Genomic DNA, 18,789 nt, shown 5'->3' on the forward strand with positions numbered 1-18,789 from the left:
ACTGACAGTGTGGTAAGAGGCGGCCCCCTGGGTTTCCCCAGCCAGGCTGCCCCATCAAAGGCAGCTACACAGCGGCCAGGACAAGCCAGCCAGAGCCAGTAGGGCTGGAGCCCTGACAAAGGCAACGACGCTCCTGGAGTCAGATAATGAAAGCCAGAGCAGGAAGGACCCTGCGCTTCATGTAAGACGTTCACCAAATAAAGAAATGTTTAATCACGCATCTGTGCTGTACATTGCAGGAGCCTTTGAAAAGCGTAATGCCTGGGTGCAGTTTAAAAATAAGGAATCTTAATCTATCTGGTCTAACTTTAGAAAATTGTTTGGAGGGGATTCTTAAGATACTCTGAATTTATACTTTCTTAACAGGGGCTGTCTTTTGTATATGTGGTTTGTGAGAAAATGTGTGATTGATCTGTAATTTGAGCCTCTTTTCAAAGCTTATATATCATTGGATTCAAACCATTTTCATTTAATGCTCTAGATGGCAGAACACTAAGACCTAAGCAATTAAAAAGGGAAAGATTTCAGATAATGAACTAGTTTCTAGTGACTGTCCAACAGTGGACCAGGCTCATTTCTAAATCACTAGGTGTCTAAACTTGACAACAGTTAAAACTAGATCCCTAACTGTCAGGAGCATGAGTACAAAAGATTCCTGCTGTTCTATGATGTGTTTCTGACTATGTGTCTTTGAAAGGCCTTTCAACTTTAATGCTCCAAAATTTAGATGTTCTCCATATACCAACGGCTTTATAAAAAGTAAATGTAAGCACACAGAGCCAAAAGACAACTTGAACACAAGTTATCTACATCAAAGTAACAAAACCAAAGTGCATTTGTCTTTACACCAGGAAATAAATCAAATTGAGACAGATGAACAGGAAAAAAAATATGTCATGAACCTGAAGTTAAACATCTACTTTTCAGGCTTGAATTTTTAAAAAATACACTTCTAAGATTCTTTCCCAAGAAGGCTTCATGTATATACAAATACATTAATCCCCCTTAGAATAGATTTAAAACAAAGGCCTTGGTGTTTCAGAAAATGGCATACAAAAGGGGAGGATGTAAGGCCCTGTGTATAAACAAGTCAAGAAGCTCGTATCCTAAGCTAATCGCTCCTGTGCAATGGGAGGCAGCCACATCACCCTAGTCCAGGACTTCCATGTACTCCCAGTAAATTGTAAACTGTCCTGTAAGGGGGCTTCAGCCTTCTCATAGATCACAGATCAAAGACCAAGTCTATAAAGAGAGAGGAAGAAGAAAAAAACTGTGTTCATGCTTTGGGTGCCTCAGGAGGTACAGAAAAGAGAGAAGTCAGTTGATGTCTCCAAACCTCTACAAGCAGCTCATCTTCAAAAAAAAAATGGAAGAATAGGTGAAAACACCAATCCAATCCCCAAGAAGAAAGCACTCTCCTTGCACAGGTTTAGTGTTTAAAATTTCAGGTGCCTGAGCTTAAGCAGATTCCAGGACTCTCTTGGAGGTGGCAGCTATCACTGTGTGGGATTTCTTTATAGTAAAGGTGATTAGCTCTCTTTCAGATCATTTTGCAAAGGAAGTCAGTTGGACAAATGTGAGTACCATGTAGACCCACCTGGGAAAGCTAAATATTTACCAGTTCAGTTTGGTATGACAGTAGTTTTTAAGAGGTATTCTTTAAAAAACAAATTAAAAGCACACAGAAACATAGAAGTTTTTTTTTTTTTACTTGATTAAAAGAATCAACAGACAGTAACAGTCAGCTTTTTAGTGATTATTATAAAACTTCGGGGAAAAAAACAATCATGACTTTCTTCAGTTCCTTTTTCTTTTATTTAGTATCTTAAAACAATTCAATATTTTTGCACAAATTTTTTATTGTGTAAAGTATACATAAAATTTACCATTTTATAACTAAAAGAGTATAATTGGATTGTTTGTAACACAAAGGATAAATGCTTGAGGGGATGGATACCCCATTCTCCATGAGGTACTTATTTCACATTGCATGCATGTATCAAAACATTTCATGTACCCCACAAATACATACACCTACTATGTACCCACAAAAAATAAAAATTTTTTAATTTACCATTTTAACCATCTTTAAGTGTACAGTTCACTGGGATTAAGTACATTCACATTATTATACAACCATTACCATCATTCATCTCCAGAAATTTTTCCCTATCCCATACTGAAACTCCGTGCCAATTAAACAATAACTTCCCATTGCCTCCTCCCTTTATCCCTGGTAACAACTATTCTACTTTCTGTCTCTCTGAATTTGACTACTCTAGGTACCTTATATAAATGAAAATCATACAATAGTTGTTCTTGCATCTGGCTTATTTCACTTAGCATAATATCTTCAAGTTCAGCTATGTTGTAGCATGTGTCAGAATTCCCTTCCTTTTTATTTTTTATTTTTATTTATTTATTTATTCATTTATTTATTTTTGAGATGGAGTCTTGCTCTGTCACCCAGGCTGGAGTACAGTGGTGCGATCTTGGCTCCCTGCAACCACTGCCCCAGGTTCAAGCAGTTCTCTTGCCTCAGCCTCCCAAGTAGCTGTGATTACAGGCATGTGCCGCCACACTCGGCTAATCCTTTTTTTTTTTTTTTTTTTTTTTTTTTTGTATTTTTAGTAGAGACAGGTTTCACCATGCTGGCCAGGCTGGTCTCGAACTCCTGACCTCAAGTGATCCATCCACCTTGGCCTCCTGAAGTACTGGGATTACTTTGGGAATTCTTTACTAGGCCAGAATTTCCTTCCTTTTTAAGGCTGAATAATATTCACATATATCACATTTTGTTTATCAATTCATACGTCATTGGACGTTTGAGTTGTTTCCATCTTTTGGTTATTGTGGATAATGCTGCTATGAACAGGAATGTACTAATATCTGTTCACCTCTCTGCTTTCAATTCTTTTGGATATATACCCAGACGTAGGATTGCTAGATCAAATGGTATTTCTATATATAACTTTTTGAGAAACCACCACACGGTTTTTCGTGGCAGCTGCACCATTTTACATTCCCAACAGCAAAGCACAAGGTCTTCAATTTCCCCACATCCTCACCAAGATTTGCTGTTTCTGGTTTTCGGATAGTCACCCTGATGAGTATGAAGTGGTATCTCATTTGTGGTTTTGACTGGCATTTCCCTAATGATCAGTGATTGCTCCATTTTCTTCTAAATGGTGTTTCAAAATGTGTCTTCTTGTTTTGTTTCAGTATCTCTTTCTGTAGGATAGAAATGTAATGCTTGCTCTGAGTAGATATTCATGAAGTGCTCTGGGAGTTCTGAAGAACTTCCAACACACTAAAACTAATAAGCCAGGGATTCCATTATTCAGGTCTCAACCACCTACCAAATCTTGCAGCCTAGACAGAAAGACATTGCCAAGTTTCCTTCTAGGCTCTTAAAGACTAGGTAAAGCAGCCTTAAGCACAGTCCTCCTACAAAGGCAATAATGTAAGTTTTTATTGTCTAGGAAGATTAATGAACTGGGTGAGTAAACATGAAAAGCAGGATGGTCCCAGGACTCTAGACCCAGGGATGCAAATTTGGGCCATTGAGTCCAGCATTGCAGCTCCTACCAGAGGCCTCCCCTGAGTAGCTCCTGCTTACTTATATATATCTGTGTCCCCCTCCCAGAGCTAAACACTAAGAACACAACATAGCAACAGACTCAACCTTAAGAATAACTTTGTAAACCTAAGAAACAAAAACAAAGGTACTTGGAAGATATGGGAGTTAAAAATCCAGTTTTGAGACAGGTCCTTGTTAAACTCCCCCGATCTAGGTTCCTCTTGTCTAGCCCACCATGATTTCCCAGACTTCTGCAGATAATCTCTTTCCCTTCTGCATCTAAGCTGATCCAACACTCCTTAGGCTGCCTGAGAAAACTTCACTTTCAAATCTTTTCTCCTTTTTGTTAAACTGTCGTCCTCCAACTCATAGTCACTAATTCAACGGCCAACAAGCATATGCCACAGACTCCAACATGCCAGGTGCTGAGCTTGGCACTAGAGACACCATGATGAGTAAGACCAGGCCCCAGCAGGAAGGACTTGCTGTAGAGGGAGCCTGCCTTCTCTAGGTTCTTACTTTATCTAAAATGCTAATGTATCTCCTGGGGCATATAACCACCTTTTGGTCATCTATAGAGTCACTTGCTATAACTCATTGAAAAGAATATGGTTCAGGAGTTTCACATTTGTGTGGGATTCCCATGAGTGTGACTGTTAATTTGAGGGGGGAAAAAAAAGAAAGAAAGAAAAGAATGTGGTCCAATAAAGAACACAGGCTATACTATCTTATATGACCTTGAGCAAAATCACTCATCAGTGGCCTTGCCTGAAAAACGGTAAGACTACTTTTCCTAGAAACAGAGACCTAAACCAAAAAATATTTTTAAAATTTTATTATTATTATTATACTTTAAGTTTTAGGGTACATGTGCACAACGTGAAGGTTTGTTACATATGTATACATGTGCCATGTTGGTGTGCTGCACCCATTAACTCGTCATTTAGCATTAGGCATATCTCCTAATGCTATCCTCCCCACTCCCCCCACTCCACAACAGCCCCCGGTGTGTGATGTTCCCCTTCCTGTGTCCATGTGTTCTCATTGTTCAATTCCCACCTATGAGTGAGAACATGCGGTGTTTGGTTTTTTGTCCTTGTGATATTTTGCTGAGAAGGATGGTTTCCAGTTTCATCCATGTCCCTACAAAGGACATGAATCATCATTTTTTATGGCTGCATAGTATTCCATGGTGTATATGTGCCACATTTTCTTAATCCAGTCTATCGTTGTTGGACATTTAGGTCGGTTCCAAGTCTTTGCTATTGTGAATAGTGCCACTATAAACATACGTGTGCATGTGTCTTTATAGCAGCATGATTTATAATCCTTTGGGTATATGCCCAGTAATGGGATGGCTGGGTCAAATGGTATTTCTAGTTCTAGATCCTTGAGGAATCGCCACACTGACTTCCACAATGGTTGAACTAGTTTACAGTCCCACCAACAATGTAAAAGTTTTCCTATTTCTCCACATCCTCTCCAGCACCTGTTGTTTCCTGACTTTTTAATGATCGCCATTCTAACTGGTGTGAGATGGTATCTCATTGTGGTTTTGATTTGCATTTCTCTGATGGCCAGTGATGATGAGCATTTTTTCATGTGTTTTTTGGCTGCATAAATGTCTCCTTTTGAGAAGTGTCTGTTCATATCCTTTGCCCACTTTTTGATGGGGTTGTTTGTTTTTTTCTGGTAAATTTGTTTGAGTTCATTGTAGATTCTGGATATTAGCCCTTTGTCAGATGAGTAGGTTGCAAAAATTTTCTCCCATTCTGTAGGTTGCCTGTTCACTCTGATGGTAGTTTCTTTTGCTGTGCAGAAGCTCTTTAGTTTAATTAGATTCCATTTGTCAACTTTGGCTTTTGTTGCCATTGCTTTTGGTGTTTTAGACATGAAGTCCTTGCCCATGCCTATGTCCTGAATGGTATTGCCTAGGTTTTCTTCTAGGGTTTTTATGGTTTTAGGTCTAACATTTAAGTCTTTAATCCATCTTGAATTAATTTTTGTATAAGGTGTAAGGAAGGGATCCAGTTTCAGCTTTCTACATATGGCTAGCCAGTTTTCCCAGCACCATTTATTAAATAGGGAATCCTTTACCCATTGCTGGTTTTTGTCAGGTTTGTCAAAGATCAGATAGTTGTAGATATGTGGCATTATTTCTGAGGGCTCTGTTCTGTTCCATTGGTCTATATCTCTGTTTTGGTACCAGTACCATGCTGTAACCAAACAATTTTTTAAAGGGAAGTTCATCAAATGCTTTTTTGCCAACCAAAAAAAAAAAAAGAAGTAAAAAAGATAGACAATCTTTTCTTTAAAAAATGTTTCTTTTCTAATTGTTTTCTTTTCTAAAAACATAAGTCTATATGCCAAAGATAAAGCTTTGATGACTGTACACACCCTGTCTTCTTCCATAGTAGCTGTTATTACTGCTGAGCCTTCTGAAAAGTGTTTAAGGAGTGATAACAAGGGACCCTAGAGAATCTGAGACTTTTCGTTGCTAAACAAAAAATCAGAACCACGCTTGAGATGTTATACTACTAAGACAACAAGAACATTTGTCTCATATCAAACAAGAGACAGGGTCTGCTAACTGCAGTGATGGCCAGAAGAGACAGCCTGCAAGTCTAGTTCATCCTTACGAAGAAAACAGGATCTGAAAAAAACTCACACCTCGAAATCATCTCTTCTGTGTGATGGGATAAGAGAAAAACCGAGGGCAAAATGCAAATTCACATGCAACTAGAAATCACAACTAAAAATCTATAATGTATGATATGTGCTAGGCTTTACAATAAGAGTCTATGAGAAACAGCTTACTTCCTACCAGCCAGGACAAAATATTCGCACACTGTTATACAAACAAATCTTCCTAGCCATACGGTAGTTCCCTCTGATACAGCACTCTGGGCAGAGAGCAATAAACAAAATCCAGACAGGAAGTAGCCAGCAAGAATAAATGGCAGAGCTTTCTGGCAGTATCTTCCTGTAGAGAAACAAGAGACAGCTTTTTATTTTAATAAAATTATCTTAGAACCCAGGCCCTAAAATTACTTATTAATATGATTCCCCACAGAGGTGGGGAAGTTATAAATGAGGTTGTAGTGTTTTGGCTCCATTCCTAGAGTCAACATCATGAAGTGAACTCTATTTACTGACCACTGACAACTCCAGAATCAAATTCCCATCCAGAATGAACAATTTTGACCTACCCCCTAGTGGGTGCCCTTTCTGAAGCCTTTTCTCATTTTAAGGCATATGGATTTGTGCTAACGGAAATTCCACGTAAAAATTTCAACCTACCAAAATGAGTGCATTCTTTCCACAGAAGAATGTTTGAAGAAACTACAGTTGCTTTTAAGTTAAGATTGACAGGTCAGGCATGGTGGCTCATGCCTGTAATTCCAGCACTTTGGGAGACCGAGGCGGGTGGATCAGTTGAGGCCAGGAGTTCAAGACTAATCTGCCCAATATGGTGAAACCCTGTCTCTAATAAAAATATTAAAAATTAGCCAGGCATGGTGGAGCACACCTGTAATTCCAGTTACTTGGGAGGCTGAGACAGGAGAATCGCTTTAACCCAGGAGGCAGAGGTTGCAGTAAGCCGAGATCACGCCACTGCACTCCAGCCTGGGAAACACAGTGAGACTCTTTTTCAAAAACAAAAACAAAAAACTTTAACAATACATTCAAAATTTACTTTCCTAACATGGATATCTAAACAATACATTAAGCAAGATACCATATTGCATGATATGCTCTGGTGCTGTCTGTGAATAATAATGCCTCTTTAAAAGGTGTTGTGTCTTCCCTGCACTGGGCCCAGCTCTCCTGCCACAGCCCCTCACCCCCTGAAAATGTACACCTGCTCTAAGTTCGTCTCCACTCCCTCCTTGGTCAAGAGCGCCTCACAGCTGCTAAGCCATCTGCTACCTGCAGTGGTGCTGAAACGACCAGAGACACTGACAGGTGAGAACCTCAGCAGCTTGGCAGTCTCACGTCCCCTTACCTCACTTGTCCCTGGCCGCAGCTTGGAAAGCAGCGCCATTTCAAGGGACATCGACACAACAGCCAAGTTCATTGGGGCTGGGGCCGCCACAGTTGGGGTGGCGGGCTCTGGGGCTGGGATTGCGACTGTGTTTGGGAGCCTCATCATTGGTTATGCCAGGAACCCTTCTCTGAAACAACAGCTCTTCTCCTACACCATTCTAGGCTTTACCCTCTAGGAAACCATGGGGCTCTTTTGCCTGATGGTGGCCTTTCTCATCCTCTTCCCCATGTGAAGCAGCTGTCTCCACCTCCCATATTTCTTTCTCCCATGTCTTGTCAGCCCTGTATGTTTCTTTTCCTGCACCTCCCCAGATGGCCTGGGGAACATGGTTGGCTCAGGGTTTGATAGAGGAAAGACAAATACTGTATTAATAAGAAAAAGAAAAAAAAAAGGTGTCAAGTTTGAATTTGCCTGAAAGCCACAGCAGTACAGGAACACTGAAGGGCAAATGTCACTATTCCAGTGTAGCAGAGGCTCCTAGCTGTCTCCCCAGTATCCATCTTCTCTCTCCTCTATAGTAACAGAAGCCTTAGCTAGGCACATGGCTGCCTCCCTAAAGATTACATTTCCCAGCCTGCCTTGTAGAAAATTAATTATGTGATTGATTCTGGCTAATGGAATAAGATGTTTTCAACTTCCAGGTCATGTTCTTAAAAGGAAAGGAGGCCAGAAGCCCGGTACAGTGGTATGCATCTGTAGTTCCAGCTACACCTGAGGCTGAGGCAGGAGGATCACTCGAGCCTAGGAGCTTGAGACCAGCCTGGGCAACATAGTGAGATCATGTTTCTTATTTTAAAAAGAAAAGAAAAAGGAAAAGAAAGGAGCCTGCCCTCCTCTTTCCTACTTCCTTTTCCCATAGTGATAGAAGATGGAGCAACTATCTTAGCTGAAAGATAGAAGCTATGTGGTAGAGATGGCATAGTAATAAAAGAAAACTTTATCCCCAACATCATGGAGTCATCTTCTCAGTCTTGGTTTGTTTATGCTCAGACCATTATAGATGAGAGTAAAATAAACTTCTGTGTTCTGATTTTGACCAAATAAGTATCCCGACTAATACCTCTCTTGAAGCACTTTGAATTCAACCACTATCTTTTGTTTTGATAGCCATTCCTTACGCAGAAAGCACCCTGGATTTCTTGAAAGGAATTTCCCAGCATGTTTTCAGCATGCACTGTCAGAGTTTGATGATAGCATCAACGTTTTTGAGTTTTTAGTATCATTTTTCACAATCCTTGAAGTCAGAGCTGCAACAAATAGTTCATAACATGGGGTGGATTTCCTCCCTTTCCCTCAGGGCATCCTCACAGAAGGAGAAAGTCTTCGGCTCTAGCACCCATCCAGTAAAGGGCTAGTCTTGTCTTCCCCATCTCTGTCTCTAGCCAGAGATGGCAGGATGCTCCTGGGCACTAGAATCCTTCACATCATTTATAATATGGGAACCTTTCTTTAACCTTTTCCAGACCCCTGAGGGTCTGGAAAATAATAACATTTCCCAAGTTCAAGAAATCAAAACCCGTGACTCTATATCCCAGACAAAATGGACAAAATACTTAGGTCAAAGTTACCAGGTCAGCTTTTATAGGCTCCTTAAAATTTATATGGTTTTCTTTTAAAAGACACTAAAAGTTCTCAATTTTTTAATGGTCATTGCCATTTACAAAATAAAAACGATAGTTGGCTCAATGACAAGGACAGTAAAAGAGTCAGCAGCATCTTGGGCACACTGAGAAAACCCAGTAAACCTCCCACAGAATTCCGTCCTCATAGAAATATTCTGTTCAACATCAACCCTGAATCCCACTCTAGCCAAAAATTCAAATAAGTGCAAAGACATCATGAGCCCATTCCACATGCCAGGTAGCTTTTTCTTATTTTAGACAGAGAAATGCTAATGTACTTCCTTAAGTAACAGCACTTTTTTTCTTTTTTTTTTTTTTTTTGGTGGGGAGGGGGTGGGGAGACAGAGTCTTCCTCTGTCAGCCAGGCTGAAGTGCAGTGGCATGATCTCAGCTCACTGCAACCTCTGCCTCCTGGGTTCAAGTGATTCTCCTGCCTCAGCCTCCCGAATAGCTGGGACTATAGGGGTGCGTCACAGCACCAGCTAATTTTTTGAATTTTTAGTAGAGACAGGGTTTCACCATGTTGGCCAGGCTGGTCTCGAACTCCTGACCTCAAGTGATCTGCCTGTCTCAGCCTCCCAAAGTGCTGGGATTACAGGTGTGAGAAACCATGCCCGGCCAGTAACAGCTTTTTAAAAATGAAGTTGTGGGCTACCTCTTTTTTTTCTTTACTGTCTCTGCCTTGTCTAATAAAAATGACAGAGCATTTTGTTTCATGATTCTCTATCTCCTAAGTGTAGGGTTTCTCATATGCAGAGATCATTATAATTGAAACCATTTATGAACAAAGCATATTAAATGTTACCATGAAAATACTGCAAACCAATGGGTATCACTTTCCTTTAACACTTGAAAAAGCACATAATTCCATGAAGTTAAAAAGAGAGACAAAAAGGAACGTTTTTAATAATATTTCAACCCTTTGGCTTTATTAGCAGTATGACATAAGAGTTCTAATCCGAAAAACCTATGTTTTCACAAATTGAAATCGAGTAGTAAAAGCCTTTTGTCACATCCTCCAAGGGCTAAAATGTAAAGCATATGACATAGCCCTACATAAAAATGACCTTCAGTAAAAATAATAAATCAAATGCTCACTCTCCAAGCAGAACGTCACAAACTGAATACCAGGTAAAAGGAAAGCTGTACATGAAGGCGTTGTGCTTTCGTGGGAAAATGATTGCTCATGCAAGCAGAACCTATTGGAGGAGAGGTAGCCGCCTGGCCAGGCTGGAACTCATAGTCTTTCAGGGGTTCAGCTGGAGGTGAAGACTATCTAAAGAATTCGCCACCAAGAACCATCATTTTCAGTCCTTTCTGATTAAGGACCAAAATAAAAGCTCAGTAGCTACTTCATTTTGATAATTTTTAGAAAGCCTCAAATAACAGCTAAGAACTTTCTATAAGGATGCCAGAGGAAAGGGGGGAAAATGGAAAATTACAGTTGAAATTACATCCTTAAGAGAGCCAGTTAAGCCACTAATATACAAACAGATCTCAAGTCTGCTGTCTGACCCAGAAAACCACAGATGAGGATTCATTTTAGGACTAATTACACAAACATTAAATCACTCAATTTTTCACCCTTTATATTTAAAATTTTGGCATTTTCCTCCCTTTTTCTTTACACGAACTGAATGACAGTCCCTAACCAAAAGACTTGACCTTGGAAATGAGAAATCATCTAGTATGGGCATGCAAGAGTGTCACTAAACTCTGTATAACCTCAGGCAAGTCATTGCACCTTTCTATTCTGCCATTTCCCCACCAGCAAAAAACAAACCGCACTTCCTACTACCTGTTGCGATGAAAAATGAAATACTCTAAGTAAGTCAAGCACCTCAGAGGCTTTCAATGTGTTTTATGACATTCATAGAGTCAGTTTTGAGCATCTGAGAAATAATCTCTTCCATTTAATCTTCTATTCACAATATAGAAAAATGTCCTATACGGTCTGTTAAAAATAATAAAGGCAAAAAGTTTGACCCTCTCAGGTCATGGAGAATTACTTTCTCTGAAAAGCCCAGTCTTCTAGATTAATATCCAGAAGGACAGGGATTTTGTCTGTTTTGCTCTGTAACATATTCTCAGCACCTAGAACAATGCCATATCAAGGCATTCATTAAATATTAGATGAATGAATGAATAAAGGTTTAGCCTGAATAAACATGGAAATCTTTTTATTCTAGCTATTTTAGGTAGACATCTTAAAATGTATAGTAGCATTCTTCCTTACCATCTTGAGAAAATTATAAGGACATTTTGCAGATGACTAAGGGTCGCCATCGTGCACATTCTGTATTTCAAGGATGCTCTCAGTGTCTTTTAAAATGCTAAAATCACTCCAGAATCTTTAATGTAATTTTTCAGCTCCTTTATGCATTTATCATTTTTCCCATCCTCCTCCACCTTTCTAATAGGTTGTCATTTCTCCCTATTGTGAACAATTGGCTGTTGCTAATTTATTGTGCACGTAAAAGCCAATTAGCCATGTGTCTAAAGTAAGAGTACATGCCTCTGAGGGCCTAAGGCCTTCTCCTAAGACGAAAAAATATGATCCTTAGACTTTGCCACATCTATGTTTGGCTCCATTTTTTAATGTTTCTTGATTCTCCACCACGTTCTAGATAGGTAAAAGGCCAGATAGCCAAGTTCCAAATAAGTGTACCCAATCAATTCATGCTGAAATGACATGCTGTGGTACTAAGAGGCACTTGCTCCATGAGACAGGGTATCTGAAAACAATGGCTCCAGATAATGCTGGTTATCTAAGTAAGCAGCTGTTTCAATGCTAGAGTAGGGTTGTCCAAGACAAAGCACCAGGAGTGGAGGGAAGACTGTCTCTCCGTGCTGACTATCCAAGGGAAGAAGCCATTCCAGAGGAGCTGAGGTCGGGGTAAGACACCAAGGCAGGAACTGAGAAAGTCACCAGAATCAGGGGCAAGGTAGAAATCACAACTTGGGAACAAAGCCAAAGCCCAGTCTCCCAACAAGGGACACAAAGGCAAGGCCAGACCTGACTTGACACAGAGTTTCAGGGTCAGGCTGGAGCTCCTTAAATCCTTGGATCCAGAATGGGATCTCCAGGAAGGAGCCAAATGTCTTAGATTGTGGCAAGGCTGAGGAACTCAGCACAGGTTTTACGATAGAAAAAGAAGGGCACAGCATGGCCAACTACCTCCTTCACCATGGCCCAAGGGCATCACAATGGGAAGGATAAGGTGAGGGATACCCCAGAAGCTGTGGAGCTGATCTATGAAGCCCTTCTATGCCCAGCTTCAGCACACGTGCCATGAAAATCTATCAGTCTTGTTAATAGCAAAGGTAGAAAGAGTGGTTCAGGAAGATAAATCTGGAGAAAGAAGCATCTGAGATGCACTGGGGCACGGGAAATAGGAGGCAAAGAGATGACAAGTTATCCAAGAACAATGTGATGAAGGCTCTGACAATTTCCAACTTTGGGTAAGAAAAGAGAGAAACTATCATTTTTTGTGACTTTCTGTGAACCAAGCACAATGCTGGCATTCTTCACATTCGTTATCTCATTTATCCCTCACTTTAAGTCTGCAAGAGAAGTATACTGTTCCCATTTTATAGGTGAGGAAATTAAAATCCAGAGAGGAAAGGAATTGTAGTCACATGGCGTGGATGACAGAGATGCGATTCACTCTGGAATGATCTGATTCCAAAAGCTGATTCTACTTGCACCAGCCGATACCAGATGACTTTTTTAAAATGGAAGAATGGGGTGAATGGGATAAGGACGGGGTCTGTATGTCTGCATGCATCTGCTTTTCATGGGCTTAAGGAATCAGCCTGGACTGAGACCTTCCTCATATGCCCTGCCTTCACTCCGCAGAACTGGGAATCCATCAGACTGGAGGCTTTCATCCCTAAGATGCCTCCCTAACACTGGGGAAATCATGTTTTAAAATGTTTTTTTAAATTGTAATGATCTAAAGCTACCTATCTAATCTGTGTGTTGATTGCTCAGGGTTCTTAAATCAGGATGTATCTCGTGGAACCTTAGATTACAGCTGGTTTGGGGAAAAATATGACTCAGATAAAATAAGAAATGCATACTCAAAAAAAGTCCAACATTTCCATGAAAAGCCATTGAGCTTTGGGGTGCTGGTAATGTGTTTTTGTTTTTGTTTTTGTTTTTGATCTGGTTGCTACTCATAGAGTGTATTCATGAAGATATATGCTTATTAAATGTGCTCTCTTCCACATGTATAGTATGCTTCAAAAAAGTTTTTTAACTGCCAGAGCAGAGTAACATTTTATCCCTGCCCTGTTCCAGTGTAAACTGCCCTTTTATAAATAAGCAATAAAGCAGGGAAAGTTTGAATATGGAGATAGGAGCAGTAAGGCTCCTCTCTCCTAATGGAGATCCACTAAGAGAAGCACTCTACTCATAACCAGAAGGCTGTTGCCTTGGAAACGGGAGCTGTAACTACTGCAATCACACCTCGGGAGCAAAGATGGCCAAGATCTATTTCAATTCTTAGATGCCTCGAGGAACCGCAGATGACTGTAACTATGGAAGATAGCCAATCTGTAGTAATGAAGAAGCGCATGCTGGAGTTAGAAAGGCTGCAATTGAGAAAGGAAAAGAGGGGGCAGGGGAAGAAGGAGAAGATAGAATTGAAGTATAACAAGGAAAGCCTAATCCAAGAACTGCAGAGCTGAGCGGCTCTTGGTGGCATTTCTTTAAGCCATGCCACCCTCTAGTTTATTGCCCACCTACTACCTGCCAAACCATGCTAGGTACTGGGAGGACAAAGCCAGGAAAATACACACTCAAAGTGGCCCATGGGAGGTATAAGTACCCTGGGACCAATTAACCTCAGTGTGCAAAATGGGTACAGGAGGCTTCGGAGAGACAGTGGCATTTTTAAGCTGGAACTCAAAGAACATGTAGGAATTTCCCAGGCAGAGAAGACTGAGGAGAGACATCTCAGACAAAGGGAGGTGCAAAGGGCAGAGGCATGAAACAGCATGTTCTGTTTTTCAGCAGGGTGGCTACCTGCAATTCTGGATAGGACACTTCCATGTCTGGTAGATTGTCCCACACACTGCAGGACATTTGCTGTCTCAGACCCCACCCACTCATTGCTGGCAGCAACTCCCAGTCATGACAACAGCTAAAGTAATGCCCCTCCCACATTTCCAAATGTCCTCAAGGATGGGGGGATGCTATTGTTCCCAGTTAAGAGGCCTGAGAACCTAGGGGAACAGATGTGTGGCTGGAGCAGGGATTGGGGGACAGGGGTGGGAGGTGAGGATGAGAGTGCAGGTAAAGATCAGAGTTAAGGCCTTGCACATGCCGCTCGGGAGTCAGACTCTGTGCCAGATGTGGAGGAGAGAGAACAGACTCTAAAGCAATTATGGAGGAGGTCAAACTTACAAGACTTGGCAACTCATGAGATCTGAGGAGGTGGGGAAGAAGAAAGAATGAAAGAATAAAGAATAATCCCCACAGTTCTCAGCTTGAACAACTGAGTAAACATTCATGGCACCAAGCAAAATGACAAATATAGGAGTAAGAGCAGCTTTGGACGGGGATGGAAAGGTAAGGTGGAAAATGAGTCTGAAGCCCTTCAGGGACATCCAGGTGGAATTTCTAAGAAGTAATAAACAGCAGACTAAACGCAGAGGAGAGACATCTGGGTCAAAGGTAAAAGAAACCTCAGCATTTAATTGTAGGCAGTGTCTGAGCCATTTCCCAAGGGCCTCCAGTCTCACTAGGAAAGTCAGGGAAAGGGAGAGCTGGAGACGAGGAAGCTGTAGCACTGGAGCTGGGCATAACAAACAGGAGCCAATATGGCAGAAAGTGGGTACCGGCAGGCAGGAATGGAGGGAGCGGAGCCAGCTGGCAAGGTGCAGATGAGCAGACTAAGGAAGAGTGGCTGAAAGCTCATGGTACCCCACACTGGTGTCCACAACCAGCCTTTCTGTGGATCTTGGCACACATCACTACAGTGGCTTTAGAAAATAATCTTCCATCTCAACCCAGGTCATACACATATATACACACACCAGGGCTGGCTCCATGGGCAAGCAGACCGTGCAGCTGCCCAGGGACCTGTGCTGGGAAGAGCCGCATTCTTGGTTAAATGCTCTGCTACTGCCATCTTGAAATTCCTAAAGATTTTTTAACAAGGAGTCTTGCATTTTCATGTTGCACTAGATCCCACAAATTGAGGCTGGTCTGGACACACAAAAACATAGCCTTAACAAAAGTTTCATGAAACCATATCTATCTGCTATGGTCTGAATGTTTGTGTGCACCCTCAAAATCCGTATGTTAAAACCGAATTCCCAATAATATTAAGAGGTGAGGCCATTAGGATGTGATTAGTGCCCTTATAAAACAGGCCTGAGGGAGCTTGTTCCTTCTACCATGTGAGGACTGTGCAAGAAGGCACCATCTACAATGCAGAGAATGGGCCCTCAGCAGACACTGAATCTGCTGGTGCCATGATCTTGAACTTTCCAACTTACAGAACTGTGAGCAATAAATTTCTGTTGTCTATAAATTACCCAGTCTAAGCTATTTTGCTATAGAATCCTTAACAGACTGACATTATCTTACTAAATGTGATATAAAATTATATTCTCTGTTCTATTTTTTAATGTAGCCATAGCCCATTAAATTCACAATCCACTAATGCATTGCAAATCAGGTTTTTTTGTTGTTTGTTGGTTGCTTTGTTTTTGAGATAGGGTCTCGCTCTGTTGCCCAGGCTGGAGTACAGGGGCGCAATCTCGGCTCACTGCAAGCTCTGCCTCCCAGGTTCACGCCATTCTCCTGCCTCAGCCTCCCAAGTAGCTGGGACTACAGGTGCCTGCCACCAAGGCCAGCTAATTTTTTGTATTTTTAGTAGAGACGGGGTTTTACTGCATTAGCCAGGATGGTCTCAATCTCCTGACCTTGTGATTGGCCCACCTCAGCCTCCCAAAGGAATCTATTTTTCAAAGCTCCTCAAGTGATATTGATCCTCTTCTCGGTTTGGTACCCACAAGTATAGAGGACACGGAGTGCACCAAGCTCTTCCATAGCCTAGAGGTGCTCAGAGTCTCAAAGGGAAGGTAAAATTTTAACCATCATGTCAGGCACATAACTGTTAAGTGCTAGAAAAAGAAATACCAGTGAAGTGCTATGGGAATTCAAGAAAGGAACAGCTGGGCTGGAGGAGGTGTCTTGCAAAGGGTGCATTCCAGTGAGGATCTGGAAGACAGGGAGTAAGAGCCTCATCTCTGGAGACCGTGACTGCAGAGGCCTTTACATACATTATCTCCATCAAAATTCAAAGCTACCGTCTGGGATAAATACCACTCCTATCCAGTCTTTCAGAATAATGAGGCCTAAAGAAGCAAAATAATTTCACTCAAGGTTTTAAACTTAGGCCCTGCAGTCCCAGATGATAGAGCTTAACCACGCAGCTAATACTCAAGCCTTAACCAGAGGGAAACAGGTAGGGGTGGTATGGAAGAGGTCCCAAGGAGTTTCAAGACATAGAATTTCTATCCAAAGCTTCACTTCCATCTTGCTATTAGCGCTGTCACCAGCATTCAGGAGGATAAGAGGAAATTATCATAATTAGAAGGGACTCTGAGCATGTATCATTCACATATGGCTGGAAAGACTCAAGGATGAGAATAGGCAGTTAGGAGTCACTGACGCTAATGAGCCACAAATCACAGAAAAGTAACTTAATTGAGACAGCAGCAAAATGAGAGGAGGCTCAGAATTAGGAGCTCTCACACTGCTTCGACAGTTCTAGTAACAGCATAAAGCAGTTTCTGCTTAATCAATTCCCACCTAATCAGAGAGCCATCTTAACGCAGCATCTCCCAAGGCAGCAAATTAGCTAATAGTGAGTGACTGCAGCAATCAGGACAGTATCAGTGGGGACGGGAGGGATGGAAATATGCTAGGAAGAAAGGCAATTGGCTGGTGCTAAGGGGTTAAGGGGTGTTTAACTGGCTGTTAAATTGCAAAGTGCTAAGCTTCTGTGTTCTAATGCAGAAAGAGTTAACAATGAATAGAAATAAAGATGAAATCCATCTTTTTTTCTGTTTTTTTATTCTGCATCCTAAATGTGCATCCAGGTAGTTACAAAACTTACTTTTTGTTTGTTTTGTTTTGACAGAGTCTTGCTCTGTCGCCCAGGCTGGAGTGCAGTGGTGTGATCTCGGCTCACTGCAACCTCCACCTCCCGGGTTCAAGCAATTCTCCTGCCTCAACCTCCCGAGTAGCTGGGACTACAGGCACGCACCACCACGCCCGGTTAATTTTTGTATTTTTAGTAGAGACGGGGTTTCACCATGCTGGTCTCGAACTGCTGGCCTCAACCTCAGCCTCCCAAAGTTCTGGGATTTCAGGCATGGGCTACTGCGCCCATCCACAAAACTCACTTTTATCCCTACAAAGGTAAAGATGGAGGCTCTTTACACCCATGTCACAGGCCACAAGGTCTTATTGGACAGTAAGACCAAAAGACCTCCCTACCCACTTTCTCTTCCCCACCACCCCTTTCCTTTCTCTCATTGCGACATGTAGGTCGCCAGCAAGCAAGTGCCTCAAATCTCTGAGGCAGAGACTTTTCGCTTTGGAAACATTTGGAGCAGAAACAGGTGGTGTGGTCTGGAGCAAACATGCAAGAGAAGAAAATACCAAGAAGTCAGAGAAGAATCCCTCCACGTGGAATTCTCATTTGCATTTTGTGCAGTCAGCAGTTCTCCAGTTTTTCCACATCCTCTCAAAGGTTGGGCTCTCATGTGTTGTGAGTAGGTCAGACTAAGCGGGTTTTTCTTATGGTTTCAGGCTGGATAATATTTCATAACCACATGATTGCAGGGCTAAGCTTAGCAGTGCTGTATTTAAGAGTGGATCGCATATCCATCATTCAGTCCACATTTCAAAGACTGATAAAATATTGCCCCTGAAGATTTAATAGATGCTGGTGATAGAACATTTCCCTCTCCTAACTAATAAAACTGTGAGGGTCAGTTCCTAATACAATACCAGGGAGCCTACCTGTATACAATAAAACGTCATTTGTCCTTGGAAGATGGCCTGAGAAACAGCACCACGCAGTCCAGGCAGTAAACAAGCCATTGAGTCTCTATATACATCATGGTTAGATTATTCATCCTAAAACACCACTTGGCACACATCACAACCTCTGATCAAAAGTCTTCATGGCTCCCCACGGTCACAAGATAAACCCCAAACTCCTTAGCGGGTTTTCACAAACTGGAACTCCACAAACTGGCACTGTCCATTCTCTCCCATCCAATCTCCCACTGTTGCCCATACACACCCTCTGCTCCAGCCAAGCTGCTCGCTTCACTGTTCCTGGAAGCCCTTTGCAAGGCTTCCTTTTTCTCTCTTCCCTTGCTGACCTCTGCTCCCAAATGCACCCTTCCTCCTTCTTCCTAGTTTGTCCTACTACGAGACATTTAAAAACCAACTCAAATCCCATGTCCTCCATAAAGCCACCTTTCAGAAAGCTTCCTGCCTGGATGTG

At 41.8% G+C, this 18,789-nt stretch overlaps 2 protein-coding genes across 7 annotated transcripts in view; one reads left to right on the plus strand and one right to left on the minus strand.

The window, feature by feature from the left end:
• The window catches only part of ANKRD44 (ankyrin repeat domain 44), a 344,106-nt gene that overhangs the window by 294,167 nt on the left and 31,150 nt on the right, over positions 1-18,789 (minus strand). The gene's annotated exons all lie outside the window — the stretch shown is intronic.
• LOC117979430 (ATP synthase F(0) complex subunit C2, mitochondrial-like) lies at positions 7,435-7,803 on the plus strand. The gene has a single exon (XM_034954731.3). It carries the CDS (start codon positions 7,435-7,437, stop codon positions 7,801-7,803), a length of 369 nt encoding a protein of 122 aa, XP_034810622.2.

This window comes from Pan paniscus, chromosome 13 (genome assembly GCF_029289425.2).
Source record: "Pan paniscus chromosome 13, NHGRI_mPanPan1-v2.0_pri, whole genome shotgun sequence".
NCBI lineage: Eukaryota > Metazoa > Chordata > Mammalia > Primates > Hominidae > Pan > Pan paniscus.